The 19,337-nt window shown below is 37.5% G+C and overlaps 1 protein-coding gene across 10 annotated transcripts in view; it reads right to left on the bottom strand.

The window, feature by feature from the left end:
- LOC125237392 (cell surface glycoprotein 1-like) overlaps window positions 1–19,337 on the bottom strand; it is a 77,903-nt gene that overhangs the window by 941 nt on the left and 57,625 nt on the right. For 6 of the 10 annotated variants that reach the window (XM_048144413.1, XM_048144418.1, XM_048144419.1 and 3 more), the window contains 5 exons: window positions 15,026–15,137; window positions 13,172–13,248; window positions 7,875–7,998; window positions 5,912–5,962; window positions 3,502–4,220 (listed from right to left, as the gene is read on the bottom strand). In XM_048144413.1, the coding sequence (XP_048000370.1) occupies window positions 3,502–4,220; window positions 5,912–5,962; window positions 7,875–7,998; window positions 13,172–13,248; window positions 15,026–15,137 (1,083 nt within the window). Of the gene's footprint in view, window positions 1–3,501; window positions 4,221–5,911; window positions 5,963–7,874; window positions 7,999–13,171; window positions 13,249–15,025; window positions 15,138–16,249; window positions 16,320–19,337 lie in introns of all 10 variants that reach the window. The other 4 variants (XM_048144414.1, XM_048144415.1, XM_048144429.1 and 1 more) reach the window with 3 other exon arrangements.

The raw sequence follows: 19,337 nt of genomic DNA, 5'->3' as shown, positions 1-19,337 counted from the left end.
TTTACCTCAGTTCTAAAGATATAGGGATCACAGGCCATCAAATTCTTATTTAAACTAAAGAGTATATTCCTCTTAATAAAATACAAGCACAAAGTACATGAAATTTCCGAAGTGTCTAAGAAAAACAAAGAGGTAAAGTGCCAACAAAATACTTGCTCGGCACGCAGGTGACGAGTTTTTTTTTATAAGGAGAATCTGTATGTGATAAAACAGACGCCACGTGTCCAAAATGGGTACGTATCACAATGTCTAAAATTAAAAAACCTAACGTTAAATGACCTACGTTCAAAATACCTAAAATCAAAATACCTAATGATTTTAAATACCTAAGCAAGTAACACCTACGCACGAATTACCGAAATTTAAAATACCTATTGGACTAAATACCTAATGTTTGAAATACCAAAAACTATGTCACCTAAATTTTATACACCAACATTTGAAATACCCTATGGTCAAAATACCTAAAATGATTAACCGGTCAAAATACCGAAGTAGTAGGGTAGGTTCCGCGAGCGTAAAAGAGAGTATATATATTGAACAAATTTTAATTATTTTCTGTCAGCCATTATAAATTGCACAATGATGAGATATTCATTCATACGTAAAAATGTCTAAACAAAGTAAGGTGCATTCGGGTAATTCCGAATGACAGAAATGCTCTGGTAATTCCGAAAGAGGAATCTTGATATGATGGAAATAATGGCGATTTTTATGCGACTTTCGTAATTAGACGACTTTCGGAATTACCCTAATGCACCTTATTAATGTATTTAAAACTCAAAAAGGTGGTTACAAAGTTTACGTGGGTGGTTTTGCGTACCTATGCGAAAAGTCGTGAACACAAGGACACTATATTGATGTTGCAGTTCTAACCTAACCGACATTCGTGCATTCTTAACAAAATATTGTATTTTTTGAGGTCGCAGTTCTAACCTAACCTAACCGACTCTCCTGACTGCATTTAGTATTAGTGGTTATTCTGATTTTAAGAAATATGCCAAATACAATTATGAAAATCAATTTTATTCATAAAAAGCAATCGGCGTAAAAAGTATTACTTATGCTAACTTATTTTCGGACGAAGTAATATTAGTATTATTTTAGACTACGCCAAATAAGTTTTCTGCCAAATTAACATTCGTCGAAAATCGATTATGCGAAGTCTGTTATGCGAAAGTCGTTTCGGACAATTAAAGGTATACCAAATAGAGGTAACCAGATTGGTTTAAATTCTATATTAGAGTAGGTTTAGGTTAGGTTAGAACTCCGACCTTACACAACAACGAACGGCTTTTAAAGTATGTTTAGGTTAGGTTAGAACTGTGACCACACACAAAAACAAACAGTTTACAGAGTAGGTTTAGGTTAGGTTAGAACTGTGACCACACACAAAAACAAACAGTTTACAGAGTAGGTTTAGGTTAGGTTAGAACTGCGATCACACAGAAAAGAACGGCTTACAGAGTAGGTTTAGGTTAAATTAGAACTGCGACCCTTCACATCAACGCACGACCTTTAAAATAGGTTTAGGTTAGGTTAGAAGAAGATTAGGTTAGTTGTGACCAAACATAAAAACAAATAATTTACAAATTGTACAATTTTAGAAAAATTAACAATTGAAATAGGTATACAAAATTGAAATAATATAATGCGTAATAAATTTTACTTAATGTAAAACAAAATGAAATGAAAAAACACAAAACAAAATACCACGATATAAAGTATACTCGGAATAAGTTATCTACGAAGTAAAAGTCCACGGTTTCATTTGACTTGTATCGATCATTCTACGATATGAACTGTCGATGAAATGGAATCATTTGAAACGTTGTCTTTGAAATAATATTCGATTAATTGTCTGTCGACGATTCAAGGGTAAACCGGTTATTTAAGCCCCATTTATTAGACATTTTTGCTTTTCGGATTTCATCACTAGGTATTTCGATTTTAGGTATTTTGAACGTAGGTCATTTAACGTTAGTTTTTTTAATTTTAGGTATTTTGAACGTAGGTCATTTAACGTTAGTTTTTTTATTTTAGACATTATAATATGCACCTTTTTAAACTTTAGGTATTTTGAATTTCGGTCGAAATACCATTATGTATTTTGATTTTAGGTATTTTGAACGTAGGTCATTTAACGTTAAGTTTTTTAACTTTGGACATTGTGATACGTACCCGTCCAAAATAAACTATTATGGGTACCGAGGATAGATAACGTTCCGGGCAACTAGAAAAATGTGCCTAGGTTCCAGAGCTCACCATCGGCCCAGGTGTGGGATGCAGTATGTAAGCGAGGTAAACTACCTTCAGTACTTACAGATAAAAGCGTTAAAATCAACGTTTTTTTCTTTAAAACCAAGGTTTTGGAGAAAAAAATGCCTTAAAGTTAAAAAGGATGCTTGGGAATGAGTATCATGTGTCCCAACAAGACGCACCTCCAGCACATTCGGCAAATGGTATTCTAGCGTAGTTTCAGACTAATTTGGCAGTTTTTTATCCGTAACATGAGTGGCCACCCAGGCCTCCAGGTTTAGGCGTATTAGACTATTTTGTATGGTCATACATGCTTTGAAGACTAAATTTTTATAAAATCATAAACCTAGATCATTTCAAAAAGGTTATCGAGAGTATTTGGGATGAAATGTGAAGAAAACGGTGCGTGCCGCGTGTGATCCGTTTGAGAAGCGTTTGACGCTGGTAAACAAGTTAATGCTGGAGTTATTCCAAAACATTTGTTGTGAATGTAGTAAATAAGAGTGCCATTCATAAAATATAATAATAATGTAGTAACTATTTGTTCATTTTGTTTTATTGGCTATTTGTGCTGTATTCGAACTTATTGGATACGGTGTAAGGTCCTAATTTATTAGATGCAGATATTTTTACAGCTGATAGTACTCGGTCTCTGGAGTATATTAAACCGTGAAACATTATAGCTTTTACGATGTTTTTTTGGAGAAAACGGAAAAACAAATTTGCTACGTAAAAACACCCTGTTTATGTGATTATTAAATGAAAACTCATTGAACAGATTCTAGTACCTCTTTTACGTACCACTTAACTGTAACTGGCCACTTCAATGACATGTGCAGTTTTCCCGCCGAACCTTTACGACATTTACAACAAACAATTGTTGACATGACAGACAGTGTTATTGTGACACACATGTCATTCACATGTCACATGTATTATCACAATAATGCACATGATGATTTTTTTTAGACGAAATTATAATTAATTTTTTTGTTAGGAAAATGAAATAAAAAAAGTTACATGAAAAGATTTCTTAATTTATATTTAAAGTTAATTATTTTAATATAAAGTATCATGTGTTAAAATATCTGCAACTAATAAATTAGGACCTTATATATTGTACTGGATGTTTTCTATGTATATAGGTAAGTATTTGTACATTACGTATATCGTTAATTGGGTATCCGAGTACTCACATCAAAATATTAAATTTAATTATCAGTAGTTTCTGAGCTTTCTTACCGGGGCGTGGAAACACCGTTTAGATCATGAAGTTTTTGTTCTTTGGGCTCACTTTTTCTGCTTTCTGTCATTTTAAGAATCTTTTGAACCGATTCAAGCTTCAATAGTTCACTCGGTTTGACATTTCGTAATGTTTTTAACCCGCTACGTGTTAGTTCACTAATCGGAATTTTCAACAAGGTTGATTTTATCTGCTTTCCTGGTTGATTTTTTAACTTTTTAATATATCCTGGACTCTTTAAGAAACTCTTGATGATCGGTTCTTTAACATCGTTAGTCGCTTGCGTTTCTCTTGGGTCATTTGGAATAACTTTTAAGACTATTTTACTTGAGGTCGCTTTTAAGACTCTTTGTGTTTTCTTTAGAACATCGGGTGCAGGGTTTAAGACTGTTCTTAGATCGCTCGAATCTTTTAAGATAGTTTGTGAACTTTTGCCTTTTGGTTGAAGCTTCACTAGATATTTTGGCTGGTCATTTCCAGACTTTAGTAACGTACTTTTTGCTAGATAGTCCCGAACTGTCTCGTTTTCGTCAAAATGATTTTGCGACCTCTTAGGTGTAAGTTTTAAGCCGCTAGTTTTGGGGTTTAAGACAGTTTTAAGACCGGTAGTATCTTTTAAGACAGTTGAGCTTAAAGCTGTGCGTTGCAGTTTTCTTATAGAATTGGGTAAGAGTAACCGACGTTTTTCTAGATACTTCTTAACGTCGTGTTCATCAACCTGTAAAAAAAAGTTAGTGTTAGGACTGTTAAGGTCAAGCTTAGAATAACACTCGCAAAGTTTAGACCAAATCTTGGCAAGAAAAAAAGGAGCAAATTTCTTCATAAACGCGTGCCTTCATATTTAAACCTTGACGTTGGTGAAATCATTGACGAGCCACATACTTAAAAATAATAAAAATTGATCGAAAATGTAGGTGCGATGGTTTAAGTCCCATAGAAAATTTGAATTTCGCGTCATTTTTAAATGCCAAGATTTGATTGACTGTCTATATCGTTTGTTTGTCCATCTTCCACGGCAAAACGGAGTGACGGATTAATGCAGGGTGTCCACTCTACTAAACCCACAAAAAAATCCCTGACTTTCCATGACCATTTAAGAAAATTTCCCTGACCAAATTTTCATTCTTTGATGACATTTTACCACTTTTGCTTAGGGTTGCAAAAAACGGTTTTTTTTCTGTCTTGAAAAAAAAAACCTGAAAAAAAGCAGTTTTTTTAGGGTTCCGTACCTCAAAAAGAAAAAACGGAACACTTATAGGATAGGATCACTCGTGCGTCTGTCTGTCCGTCTGTCACAGCCACAGAACTTAATTTAGATAGAAGAAACAAATTCATATATTTGTATAGGGGCCGAGCGTGTCAAATTTTGTACTGAAGTTGATTCTTGCCTGTAATTTTAAATATGTCTCAGGCTCTTGATCGTTCATAATTTTTGTGTTGTTGCAATTGAATATCACGTAACGAGGCATTTTTTATGTTTTGGTTGACTTCAACTTACAAAAATTGACGCCCGAAAGCTGCAAGCTGCGAGTAAAGACGGACAACTCAGTGGATTTCACTGAGTTCATTTGACACGCTAAGTAGATACGTTTGCTTGATCTATGGAAGCGAGCGTGAAATTTTTTCTCTGTTGTCAGCGTCGGGATGCCCATTTAGGTGTTTATGCCTTTAGGTTTCCAAGTGCTTTGAAGTTCTCTGATCGCATCGTATTATCAATATCTCATCGTATTATTTCAATACTTTTTGATTTTTTTTTCTTGGTGCCAAATTTTTCCCTGACCTCCAAATCATTTCCCTGACTTTCCATGACCACTATGAGCTTCCCTGACTTTCCAGAAAGTGGAGTCCCTGTTAATGTGATGTTTTACTTATAAGTGAAGATAGTTGAAGGGGTGGAGAGTAAGATAGGCTACTTTTTGTCTCTTTCTAACCCGGCTATGAGTGGAAGTATGTATGAAGCATTCTGCAATTCTCGAATTACGCCCTGTTTTTATTGAATTCCGTTAACTTTAAGGGAAGATTCATTACATCAAATACAATTAATTTCTCTAAGAAACCAGCGTCTTAACTCTTGCGATTATCGAGTTATTAAAAAAATATAGATAATTGCTGAACACGTGTGTCACAGGTCACAGCCTTTACCAATTCCTAATGTTATTTGTTTTGACATGTGCCAATCACTTGACACTAACTTGAATGTTATTCTTAAAGGTCTCTCACACTAATAAATTCATTTATTATGTATGAAAATGTTGAAAAATTATTTTTTTGCGAATTTAACTAAAAGTGATATACAGGGTGGTTCCTGATAATGAACCTAACGACGTGTCGAATTTAACGGAAAACAAAAAAACACGGTGTATACTTATGTGTGATAATTAGGGATCGGAAATTCCACGAGATATTTACCTGAAGTAACCGACGTTTTTCTAGATGCTCCTTGACTTCGTGTTTACCAACCTGGGAAAAAAAGTGTTGCTGTTAAGAATAACACTTGAATAGTTATTTGTTATACAAAGGGGCAAAGTTGTATTTTAACGCCGAGTGTGGAATTGAAAAACGAGCAAGTGAAAGGATTCTATAGTTGAACCACGAGCGAAGCGAGTGGTTCGAGAATAGAATCCTGAACTTGCGAGTTTTTTAACACACGAGAAGTAAAATACATTTGCACCCGAGTGTAACACAAAACTTTTCCCCTCACTATAGCGAGGAAACTACAACGCAAAAAATGCGTTTATCACTGCTTCCAGTAGTTCCATAGGTGGTAAATCATCTTTATTACTAGATTCACCTACTTTTATCAATTTTAAAGCAGTTAATTTGACTTTATTCAAGGTCAAATTACTTTACCCACTAGTGGATAAAATGCGTTTTTACCCGCTGGTATTAAAGGACAAAATACGTGTTTCCGAGCTAGTGAGGGGAAAAAGTATTTATGTCTGATAATCAAGGATTGAGAGATTTGAGAGATAGGTAACCCCAGTTAAAAATTAAGCAAAGATGGAGACGGTTTTTTTATTCAATCATTTTAATAATATATGTTCTGGGATTCAAGGATAACACGTAAACATGTTTAGTTATTGTTAATGGTTTAGCGACGGTCGTTGGAACTAATTTAAAATGGATAAAGCCCACAAAATGAGGGCAGCACCAGTCAGACATAGAGAATAGCGATACAGGCAGACAGGCACACTTCGGACAATGCCGTTCAAATATATGAAAGGAGCGCGTTCCTATACGCACACAGGCTAAGCTTGTGTAGGTGAACGCGTACCATGCTTGTATGAGTGAGATATGACAGATTGACTGGTTGCGTTGTTGACAGGCGGCAACTATGAGGTAACCGAGAGTTGATGCGCGGCACTTTCAATCAGAGAGTGGCCATACTGTATGATAGTAGCTATTCTTTATCTTTATTATACTGTGATACAGGTGTCACTCAAACACCTAGCGGGGTGGCCTAGCGGTAAGAACTTTCGATCCGGAGGTCGCGGGTTCGAACCCCGGCTCGTACCAATGAGTTTTTCAGAACTTATGTGCGAAATGTCATTTGATATTTGCCAGTCGCTTTTCGGTGAAGGAAAACACCGTGAGGCAACCGGACTAATCCCAATAAGGCCTAGTTGCCCTCCGGGTTGGAAGATCAGATGGCAGTCGCTTTCGTAAAACTAGTGCCTACGTCAAATCTTGGGATTAGTTGTCAAAGCGGACCCCAGGCTCCCATGAGCCGTGGCAAATGCCGGGATAACTCAAGGAGGATGATGACAGGTGTCACTCAAACAATAATAGTTTTGTTCATTTCCATTCTACCAGCTCCCGTTAATTGACATGTACCCTACCCATATTAGATGTACCCACAGAGAACCTCCTATAGAGTGCCAATATTGTAAATTTTGTGCGTGCTACAAATCACCAGTGCTTGGGGCGCGAGGAGCGGGAGGGGAATGTGTTTAGCGCGCTGCGATTGGTCGTTTCAAGGACGGCAGGCAGTCGCGCCAGATGAAAAGGGACAGAAGTATGACTGTCCCTCTACTGTCGCGTAAGTGGCCAGTGTAAGTTGACCTATGCCGGCTCTGAATAAATTATAAATATGATTTATTTGTGGAATGTAATACCGTCCGTTTTTAAATTTGAACTTCTTGTTACATTTCCACACCATTTCACACTACAGGTGGACATCTTTAAGGCATCAAAATACCCTTTTTCAATTTTTTTATTGCGAAAAACACGAGCTGCTTTCGGGTCGGTTACTTGGTCGTTACTGATCGGGCACGGCGAGCGCCCGCGCTTATATCATGGCAAATACAAGTAAGGCTGGTGACCGCGAGTCGTCTTGTAATGGATGTCTATAGGGGTTGGTCTGTGGATGTACCTGTTCGCTTGTGTGAGGGTAGCGGTAGTTGGGTAAAGGGTCCAGAGGGTCAGGCTCCGGATCTGAGGGTTCCGGCTGCGATGATGGAGGTTCTTTCGGTTCCTCTTTAATTTCCACTTTTACACTGTGAACAGAGTGAGAAAAACAGGGTCAATTTTGACGACCAGTCGGTAGTCTGCCTGGGTTCGATCCTGGTAAGGGCATTTATTTGTGTGGTGAGCACAGATCAGATATTTGTTCTAGTCATGGATGTTTATCTAAGATTTAAGTATTTATATCGTTGCTTAGCACCCATAGTACAAAGCTTTGCTTAGCTTGGGGCTAAGTCTGTGTAAGGTGTCCCCAATATTTATTTATTTTATTTATTTATTCAAAATAATGGTTGATTTCAATAGAAAATTATAATAAGAGTTTTGAATGATTCACGGTTATTTTCATTAGACTTACATTGAACTAGCTTTTGCCTGCGGCTTCGCTCGCGTTAAATCCAAAAAATGCAGAATGCTCCATACAAGCTTCCACCCCCCATTTTAAATAAGTGGGGGGTTAGAAAGAGACAAAACGTAGCTTATGTCACTTTCCATCCCTTCAACTACCTCCACTTATAAAATCATGTCAATTCGTAGCTCCGTTTTGCCGTAAAAGACAGACAAATAAATAAACAGACACTTTCCCATTTATAATATTGGAGTCGTTCATTATCCACTATGCTAGGCTGGCTTCGTGCACGCTGGCTCGGCTTTGATGACGGTGCTGCCCTCCCACATGTAGACTAGATATTATAAACAAATATTTTATATATATGTTATATAAGTTTCTGTGTAACTTGGTCCTATAATAGATTATGGTTTAGTATGGATGTAGGTATTGTGTTTTCCAAGATCATGGTGCAAGCAACTGCGTATATTGGGAGCTCGGCATTAATCAAAAACGTAATCACGGTCTATATCCCGGTCAATATATTTAAGCAAAAAAAAGTGTAAAGATATTTTTATACAGAGTTAATTTAAGTTTGACTTGTATTTGTTTTCATTGCATATTCAATGTTGTCATGGTAAAAAATGTGTTTAACTCTTATGTAAGAGCTGATAGAAAAGTTTATTTACTTTGTTCAGGCTTGAACCTTGACAACTTTGCTACGCCCAAGATTCCACTAAAACGACTTCTCACAGAGAGGTTGAGAAATAAATTTTGCTTTTTTTGTATGCCTAAGAGTACCTAAAGTAGAGAAGGCATACCACGAGAATGTCTGTTAGGAAATGAAATTATTCTAATACTTTTGAAAACGCTGAGAAAGCGTTTTAGCACAGTATAAAACAAGTAACGATTCCTCTAACAAATTGCGATGCGCGATTTGTCCTTGAGTAGCGCTCTGCGCTCGCGAGGTGCAGAGAGTACATGTGCAATTCCCGTATGTACCTATAATGTAGTTTGTATGAAACCTTCCTTTTTTGTTACCAGATTTCTATACATTTTCGGTAACAAAAAAGGAAAGTTTCATACAATCAACTTTTGGGAAACCTAGTGGATCTTGCTCAGCATCATGGACTCTATCAGTCTACTATTTTTTATCCAAATTGGAGACGTGATCCAAATGTACAGTCAACCAATTGGAACCCTAGGCGGTGGCCTAGGGTTCCAATTGGTTGAATGGTTGTAGGGTGCTACAACCATGTCAAAATGACAAGCAGTAAGAGATTTCTTACACTTTGATTTCTAACGTCACTACGCATAGTTCTACATGACATAGTTCTACAGTGGCCTAGGGTTCCAATTGGTTGACTGTACAAACTAAACGGGAATTGCTGACATGCGGAAACGGACAATCCCGGTCGCGTCAGTACGCGCCGCGCCGCGTGGCGCTGCCAAGGTCGCGCGCGGCGCGTGAGACAGACCCTAACGGCCCAGCCACGACATTGGTCTAAGCGCGACAGCGGTGAGCGGTAGCCATACGTGCGAATGAAAAGTCCCGTCGCTGTGTCTCGCTCCAATGTATGGCCGCCGCTCACCGCTGTCGCGCTTAGACCAATGTCGTGGCTGAGCCGTAATACCTATCCCGGGAGATTAACTACTGCTGCCACACACTCGACGAGCGGCGTGGGAAGTAGGTAGAGGCATAGTGTGGCCGCGCTACTCGTCATGCCCACCGCTCCCTATTTTGTCGGTTTTTTGGCGCGAGTCGGCGGGCCGGCAACAACCTAGTGCGATTATCGCGAGAGTACACCTCGGACACTGGCGATCAAATATATTGAAAGACGCGCGTTCCTAGAACACAGTCTAAGCTCGTGTAGGCATAAATTAAATATAACCAGATCATACCATCCCATACATTAAAATGCGACCGCCTACGAACACGCTTACACTCCACCACATACAGAGGCGGCTCGCGGCTGTAATTTGTGGGTGTTCACCCAAATAATCATCGTAAGGCCCATGGTCCTACATGTATGTAGCCTACATAACATAATCAACACTATTAACTGTGTATTTGTAATTCCTATTACAACGGCATAAAGTCTAGTGTTCCTGTTTGTACTTATTCAATGTGATTAAATTTAAATCATATTAAATTGGCTCAGAGATGCATTTTTTTTTCTTTCCTTCAATTTTACAACAAATGCCTGAACTATAAGTTTAAATTTCAGTGAAAAATATTCTTTATTTAGTTTATATAGCTGCTCAGCTTCAGGGTTAATAACAGTAAAACATAAAAATGAATAGACGAAAACTGCAGTTCAGTAAATGAATGCGGGATTGTGAATGTTTTTTTTTATTTTCATCGAAAGATGTGATAAGTCACTGACGCCGGTATCGGTCCATGCAGACTCACCACCTCCGCCGTCCGCGCCCGCTCCAAATAAAAGACATGGAAAGCAAAACAGTTTACAAGTCACTTTTTTCACATCCACATACTTAACCACGGTGTTTTTTCATACTGTTCCGTTTTAAAAACACGTGTAAAATTTTGGTTTTTGAAAAAACATATTTGCGTAAGTTTAAGTTCGGGCCGCGGTGGTCCTTTAGCTTTTAATTCTAATCGCGTTGCAAAAGTTTTTTCACACTCTTTTATAAATGTCACATTGTATCCATCCATTCTCACACACTTGCAATAAAAACAATTTAAACGGTTTCAAAATAAGGCAAAATTGTATTCCCGCGCGTGCCTTAAAATAAAACTTGTTTATCTATTGTTTACTAACAATTAACAAAATAGCGCGCGAAATACGCGGCTCGCGGATGACCGCGACGCTTTTCGCGCCTGCGCGATGCAACCGAGACGGTAATCAAGGACAAACCCACAGACCTATATCGAGATAGAAGGAAAAAGCTTGGCGGTTGACAGGGAGACCGATCGTGTAACATTTCGCATTTATTGGTGTTCTTATTATGATTGGATTATCCTAGTTAATTATTAATGTAGTTTAGAATATTTATAATATAAGTTAGTTTAAGATTTTTGCATGAATGTATTTGTAATTTAATTTGTGTTGCATACTTTTTAATCTGTTGAATAAATAGATAAATACTTGATACCACAAATGTGAATTGACTCGACAGTTTGAATTCATGGCTTATTTTTACATCGCTCGTACTCTAATAAGAACAAATCAATTTATTTTCATTACAATCATTACATACACATTATTCTAGCATTTATTTCATATTTATAGGTCGTTTGTTTTGAACGCACGCCAAATCGAGCTCGTCAAATTAAAACCGCAATGGAAAACTAATTTTGACATCCAATCGTCGAGCAGACTGCCGTTCGCGGTACTAAATATGATACTTTTTCTTTCTATCTTGATATAGCTCTGTGGTGTTTGACCATAGGAGCGGCGCTCCAGATTTACCTAATATTTCATACATAATCTTCTGTCTCACGCGCGGAGCTATGACTTAACTTCTCTTTCGCTCTTACTGAATTTCGTATTAGAGAATGTACTGAATATTTCTCCATAGGAGCGCAATTCAAAGCGCTCCGTTGAGCGCGGTGCGTATGAAATTGTATAGGAAGGGGATATGTAGACTGTATAATGAACTTTTAAGAAATATAAGTAATTGTTTGATTGGACTTTTTTGCGATAGTTTTTATATAGTATAATACATTAATTTGAGGTACCATAATTGATGTATTACTATTGTTTAATTGTGATTATTTTTGGGAGTGCACCGCACAAGCGCACTTTAGGGCAAGCCGCTACTGACCACATATAGCCACCGATTATTTGTAGATTGGCATTAAGTGTCAATTCCGAGCCGTAAATCTATGTCAAAAACGAAACTTAACGCCATCTACAAGTATAATCGAAAGCTACAAGACATTTTTTTTTTGTGGCGCCATCTATGTGTGGTGGAGTGTAAGCGCGGTCTTAGGCGGTCGCATTTTAATGTATGGGATGATATGATCTTGTTATATTTAATCTATGGTGTAGGTGAACGCGTACTATGTTTGTATGAGTGAAATATGTCAGGTCGACTGTTCGCGTTTTTGACAGGCGGTAACTGTGAGGTAACCGAGAGAGGGTGGGCAGCATTTTCAGCGGGGAGCGGGAGTTGCCATACTGTACGATAGTACTCTTTATTATACTGTGGCGAGGAGCAATGTGTGGCAGAGGTATATCTGTGGTTTTAGTTTGTGACAATATTTCCTGACGATTCGATTTCATTGAAGTAACTAACTACAGTAGAACCCGGTTAAAACGATCACGTTTAATACGATTTCCCGCATTATACGCCATTTTACGCCGGTCCCTACAATTTGAGACTCGTTTTCAGACATTTTGACACGGTTAATACGACTCGCGTCCCCGCTTTAATACACCATCTAAAACCAGGTACCTTGCATTACTTTACAACTTTATTTATGCGGGTGACAATAATCGGAAATAATTGTACTGTACTAATTACGCGATTCTGGCGACACCGCCACCCGTAAAGATTAATTTGTAATTTGTCGTCCTAACTCAGCTGTTAGTGCGATAGTTCGTACCTATCTACATACACTTCGCTCATTATCACTGTGCTGCGGTGTTGAGTTTCTGAATTATTTGTCCCATCTTTGGTTCAGTGATGTTAAAAATAAGAAGAAAAACATTAATGCTCCAAAAAAAAGTAACCATATTAAAAGTTTACGATGAAAAAATCACATTTTTTTCTCGTTTAATACGATTTCCCGTATAATACGCTTTTTTGGCTGGGTCCCCTCAGAATCGTTTTAAGCGGGTTCTCGTAGAACGCACCAGTAGGTAATATGAGTGATCGTTATTGAGTTAAAACTATACTAAGGATATACATACGCAGAATCATTTAGTGCTAGTAAGTTTTCTGACTGCAGCTGTTTCCTTATGACTGATAACACTGCCTCCGTGTGGCTCTGTCGAAGGTAATAGTACATTACATCAGAGGCCGGGAAAATGAGGATTTCCGGCCAAGTGGGTATATACGGCCGAGCGAGCGAGCGAGCGAGGCCGGATAGGGATACGAGGTCGGGAATCCGTTTTCACGCCGAGGCATGTATAGTGCTTTTCTCAAACATACAATGAAATTAAAAAAAATGTTCTAAAGGACAATATTTTTTCTCAAACATGCAATGAAATATTGTCTTTACGTTCCTTAAAATGGGCTGGGAAGTATCGCTTTTTGGGCGCAACAACTCGAGAGGACTGTAAAGGAATTTCATATTATTTTTTAGGCCTAGGCCTGCAAAGTAACTTTTTTTTATAAAATATTGTCCTTTAGAGCATTTTTTTTTATTTCATTGTATGTTTGAGAAAAGCACTATACATGCCTCGGCGTGAAAACGGATTCCCGGCCTCGTATCCCTATCCGGCCTCGCTCGCACGCTCGCTCGGCCGTATATACCCACTTGGCCGGAAATCCTCATTTTCCCAGCCTCTGATGTAATGTACTATATAAAAAAAGTTACTTTGCAGGCCTAGGCCTAAAAAATAATATGAAATCCCTTTACAGTCCTCTCGAGTTGTTGCGCTCAAAAAGCGATACTTCCCAGCCCATTTTAAGGAACGTAAAGACAATATTTCATTGCATGTTTGAGAAAAATATATTTAAATAAATAAATATTGGGGGACACCTTACACAGATCAACCTAGCTCTAAACCAAAGACATATGTAACCCCGTATAGACGGATAAAATCTAAGAAAAAAACGTACCTCAAAGCCATAGAGAAAAAGGTACGGTGGCCTAGATCGCGTTACACCTTTGGGGAACGCTCGGCTAGATGGCGCTAATATTAATATTTGACATTTTAATACATATCAAGCTAAGAGTATGGGCCAAATTGTCAAAACTGAGGTTCAAAAGTTCTAAGCTTGTGTCGAGAGATGGCAGTCTATGCACTGTGATTACACATTTTACTTTGAGAGTAACTCTCTATAATACTCGATCCTCTGCTCCAAACTAAGCAAAGCTTGTACTATGGGGGCTAGGACTGCTAGGCGACGATATCCATACTTATATAGATAAACACATACTTATAATACTTATATACATAAAAAAAAAAAAAAAAAAATTTAATCTGTTTATTTCTAAGAAACGTGCATGCATTTATGCACGTGCATGCATAGAAAACATCCATGACTCAGGAACAAATATCGGTGCTCATCATGCACACAAATAAATGGCCTTACCGGGATTCGAACCCAGGACCGCAGCTCAGCAGGCAGGGTCACTACCGACTGAGCCAGACCAGTTGTCAAATATATATATATATACAGAGTGGGGCCTGTAACAAAGGCGAAGAATTGAACTGTAGGCTATTCTCTATAAACTGATCAACATTTGTTCAGTGACTTTTAAAAATTATGATGTCTTTAAATTTTTTATTTTTCATACAAAATAAATATTAGCTTTAATGTACGCCATTATTGTTGTCATTGACGTTGTCTGTCACACTTTAGACTTAACGGAATTCGCAATACATTACCTCTTAGAAAAAACTTTCAAGGGTGATAAAAATCAAAATACAAGTTATTTTTAAAAGTCGCCGAACAAATGTTGATCAGTATAAGGAGAATAGCCTAGAGTTCAATTTTTCGCCTTTGTTACAGGCCCCACTCTGTATATAGAAAACTAGTTTCATACAGCGTTTCCTATAACTATGATGAATTAGCAGAAAACGGTGGGAACTCACGCGCGGGGCGCCTCTCGGCGTGCGCAGCAAGAAGTGTGAGTCGTGCGGCGCGCGCTCGGCGCACGACGCGCACAGCGGACCGCGACCACACTGCACGCACCAGAAGGGGAACCTGTATAAAATGAAGAAAAAAGAAATTATAAACATATAAAATCGGTATATATAAGGTCCTAATTTATTAGATGCAGATATTTTTACAGCTGATAGTACTCGGTCTCTGGAGTATATTAAACCGTGAAACATTATAGCTTTTACGATGTTTTTTTGGAGAAAACGGAAAAACAAATTTGCTACGTAAAAACACCCTGTTTATGTGATTATTAAATGAAAACTCATTGAACGGATTCTAGTACCTCTTTTACGTACCACTTAACTGTAACTGGCCACTTCAATGACATGTGCAGTTTTCCTGCCGAACCTTTACGACATTTACAACAAACAATTGTTGACATGACAGACAGTGTTATTGTGACATGTGATAAAATGCACATGATGATCTTTTTTAGACGAAATTATAATTAATTTTTTTGTTAGGAAAATGAAATCAAAAAAGTTACATGAAAAGATTTCTTAATTTATATTTAAAGTTAATTATTTTAATGTAAAGTATCATGTGTTAAAATATCTGCAACTAATAAATTAGGACCTTATATATGGTATCCCGACGCAGACCATCGGCATCGCGCGTGGTCAATGAAAATGCTGCTCGTTACGGAGCGAAACATATCGAGATTTTAGATGTTGAATATGACAGTGTCTCACAGTAGTTTTATATTAACACTAGCTTTTGCTAGTGCTCGCGTTAGAAAGAGACAAAAAGTAGCCTATGTCACTCTCCATCCTTCAACTATCGCCACTTAAAAAATCACGACAATTCGTCGCTCCGCTTTGCCGTGAAGGACGGACAAACAAACAGACACACACACTTTCCCATTTATTAGTATGGATAAAATTAGTGTTAACCTTAGTGCGTTTTCACATTATCCGATCCGATATCGGATGTCGGATCGATATTCCATACATTATAGGCGCCATCTTGGATTTTTTCTATTGAAATCCTTCCGATATCCGATATCGGATCGGATAATGTGAAAACGGACAGGTTAGGCCTCGTTTTGGAGGCGAAGATTCTCTTTGGATCGCAGAGCCATATTAGTTAGTTAGTTAGGTACCTACTAAAGTATGCGAAATGTAGATTTCATATCGGAATAATATCACACTCACCTATCAATAAATGCTGCACAGTCATTACAATCAGTGATCGTTTCATCTGCCCGCTCGTCTTTTGGAATAACTGAAAAGTTTAACATGAATAATAAGAATTCTAATTAACACAAGCCAAATTATGTTCTATTGAAAATAATACAAAATAATATTTCAAAGAGGCCGCTACGAATCCTCGTATAGATTACCCATATGAGAGATAATTTCGACCTCAGCTGTAACCTGGGTGGCCGAGCGGAAACAGGCATCTGCCGCGATTGCAGAGGTGGTGGCCGTGGGTGTCGCTGTCGTATAAGGCGACTATAAGAGCGTTTTCACATTATCCGATCTGATTACGGATGTAGGACCGATATCCCATACATTTAAGCCGCCATCTTTGATTTTTGCCTTTGAAATCCTTCCGACTTCCGATATCGGATCGGATAATGTGAAAACGCACTAAGGGAAAGCTGACGGCAGCAGATATACACATGAGCAAGGTTCGCCCGTATCCTTAGCGGAGTTCTTGCTCACGAGAACGTGCACGCTGCCACGACATAAAAAAAACTTGATGGCATGAAACAGAATGGCAGTTAGTTTTCAAAAACCATACACCTGCGATAGATGTTACCTACATCAATTGCTGTTGAGCGCGCGCGCGTTGTATGGGTGGTATTGGTGGCTACCAATAATGCCAGTGGCACTGACGGTGCTACTGTTTGTGCCCGTATGCCCGGCTTTGTGTGTTCGATATGAGATGGACATGTCATAGTGTTGACACTTACTTAGTACCTAGAGTTATAATTGTAAAGCCCTTTTCTCAATAGCAATTGCTAATAATATGCTCCACAAAACTTGGTTAGTTTGACTGTGGAGCCGTTTCAATCTCTTTTTATTCATTTTTAGTAAAAATATACAAATTAAAATATAACATCTAATAGGTTACTTGTGCTAGAACTTAGTTGTTGTACAAACTGCACAAAATATTGCTTATAAAGTATCCAAAAACAATCTATCGCAGGTGTATGGTTTTTTTTTAGAAAAAATACGAATTTAACCCTTGGAGTGTCGTGTCGGCCAATCGACCGATTACGTCAATCAAATTTGAAATTTGATTCATTAGAATAAAATCCAAATTCCAATGACTCAAAAATCAGTCTGGCAGTTCTGCTACTCTTTTCTGTTGGCCTAGCACATGATGGCCGCGAGAGTATGTCGCCGCGAGATAGATGATATGCCGAAGTTAACGAATTCAATAAAAACAGGGTGTAGGTATAAGTCAATGATTTAAGTGGACCATAAATTTATGCTATTGCTATGTATCACTCAGATGAATGCCATTTTAACTTTGGATCGTATTATATTATATACCTGACAAGAAAATAAGACAACAATAGCCATAGGTAGGTACACGTACGGTACGGGCAGATGCGACGGGCAATCTGATCTGCCCGGCAGACCCGCCCGCCGAGTACCCGTCCATAGACAAATCCGTGTCACACACGGACGGATGCGCCTGCCGGGCAGATCCGACGGTCAAATCCGTACGTGTATGGCTAGCTAATGAATCCTTAGTTACACTCACATCACGGAAAAAAAATATTTTAACAATACTACCAGAACGTTTAGTAAAATAGATTTATCGTAACTGATACTACAATCTCGTAATAAAAACAACTGTATTGTTACGTTTACTATATCTTGAATTCAATAGAACTAAGCAAACATTAATATGCACTAAACAGTTCTGTTTGAATTACATATACGAGAACTCTAGTTTTATTTACAACTAATAGAATAAAGGTTACGATAATTCTATTAACAAGAAGCTTCTTGTAATGCCAAAAAAATAAAAATTATCTTTACAATCTTAATCTTAGCGGTTACTATCACAGTATACTTCCTGTAACTTTTTTATACGTTGCCATTACTTTGTAGTTCTCGTAAAGAAATAAAAAGAATATTCTTGTAATGTAAACTCAACGAAGAGTTATATTTAAAAATATTAAGTTTGTATAAATATGTACGCATCGCTGTCAACTCTATTATTTGTATCGTAGCGAATGCCATCGCAGTATAGTTGATATGACTGTTTTATAAGTTGGTATTACTTTGCAGCTCTTGTAAATAATGACAATAATATTCTCGTAATGTATACTGGTGAACAAATAGTTCTGTTGAAAAATTATTTAGTTAGTATTAATATTGTGTTTCGTTTTTGTAACGAAACGCCATGTTTAAGTACCATTGTATATCTTAGTGAATGCTATAGCAGTATAGTTGATTTTACTTTGCGCCTCTTGTAAAAAAATAACAATGATATTCTCGTAATATACACCGAAAAATAATTGTTATAACAAAAATATTGTCCGCATAAATAAATGTTTTGCTTGTGTAACGAAACGCAATGTCAAAGCACTCGCAGCGTGGTCGGCGGCCATTTACGTGTCATGAGAGATCACGCGTGGACGCGGATCGCAATAGGTTATATTATTTATCGTTAAACGTACTCACTACGTATTATCCATTCGTTTGGTAGTTTCCATTTTAGGAAATGGATGAAGAGGTGCAAAAACTCTTGCAAGGATGGGAGATGGCAGAGTTGGCAAAAGCAGGTGAGTCATGTACCGTACATGTAGAATTTAGTAGATAATTAGAACTTAGTAAAAAGGCATTTAATGTTGTATTCATTTTACATTGCATACAAATTCATACGACATTACGTGGGCAAAATCTAAATACTGAACTAATAAGGACTATCCACGATAAAAAGTGGTCATACATAACATGATAAATCTTTCTTCCTGAATGCACATTTTGAAGCAATATTATATTTTGATAAATCTGTATACATAAAACTATATAATAATTAAAGCTATTCCTTATAATGCTTTAGTGTGTCTGAGGTTTCGCCGAATGTATACCATCAAGCATTTCATTTCTTGTACAGTGTTTTTTAACAAACTTCACACGCTTCCTGGCACAATTTTATAAATACTTATATTTTTATAAGCTGTTTTACACACATTAGAATGACATCTTAGCAGACAAAAAAATACTTTGAAACTAATTTCGACTTTTGGGAGTCAGGAAGACTTTCTACTCCAAG

Source organism: Leguminivora glycinivorella, chromosome 21, assembly GCF_023078275.1.
Source record: "Leguminivora glycinivorella isolate SPB_JAAS2020 chromosome 21, LegGlyc_1.1, whole genome shotgun sequence".
Classification (NCBI taxonomy): domain Eukaryota; kingdom Metazoa; phylum Arthropoda; class Insecta; order Lepidoptera; family Tortricidae; genus Leguminivora; species Leguminivora glycinivorella.
The sequence above is the reverse complement of the archived record's forward strand: the minus strand, read 5'-3'. Positions and strand labels throughout refer to the sequence as shown.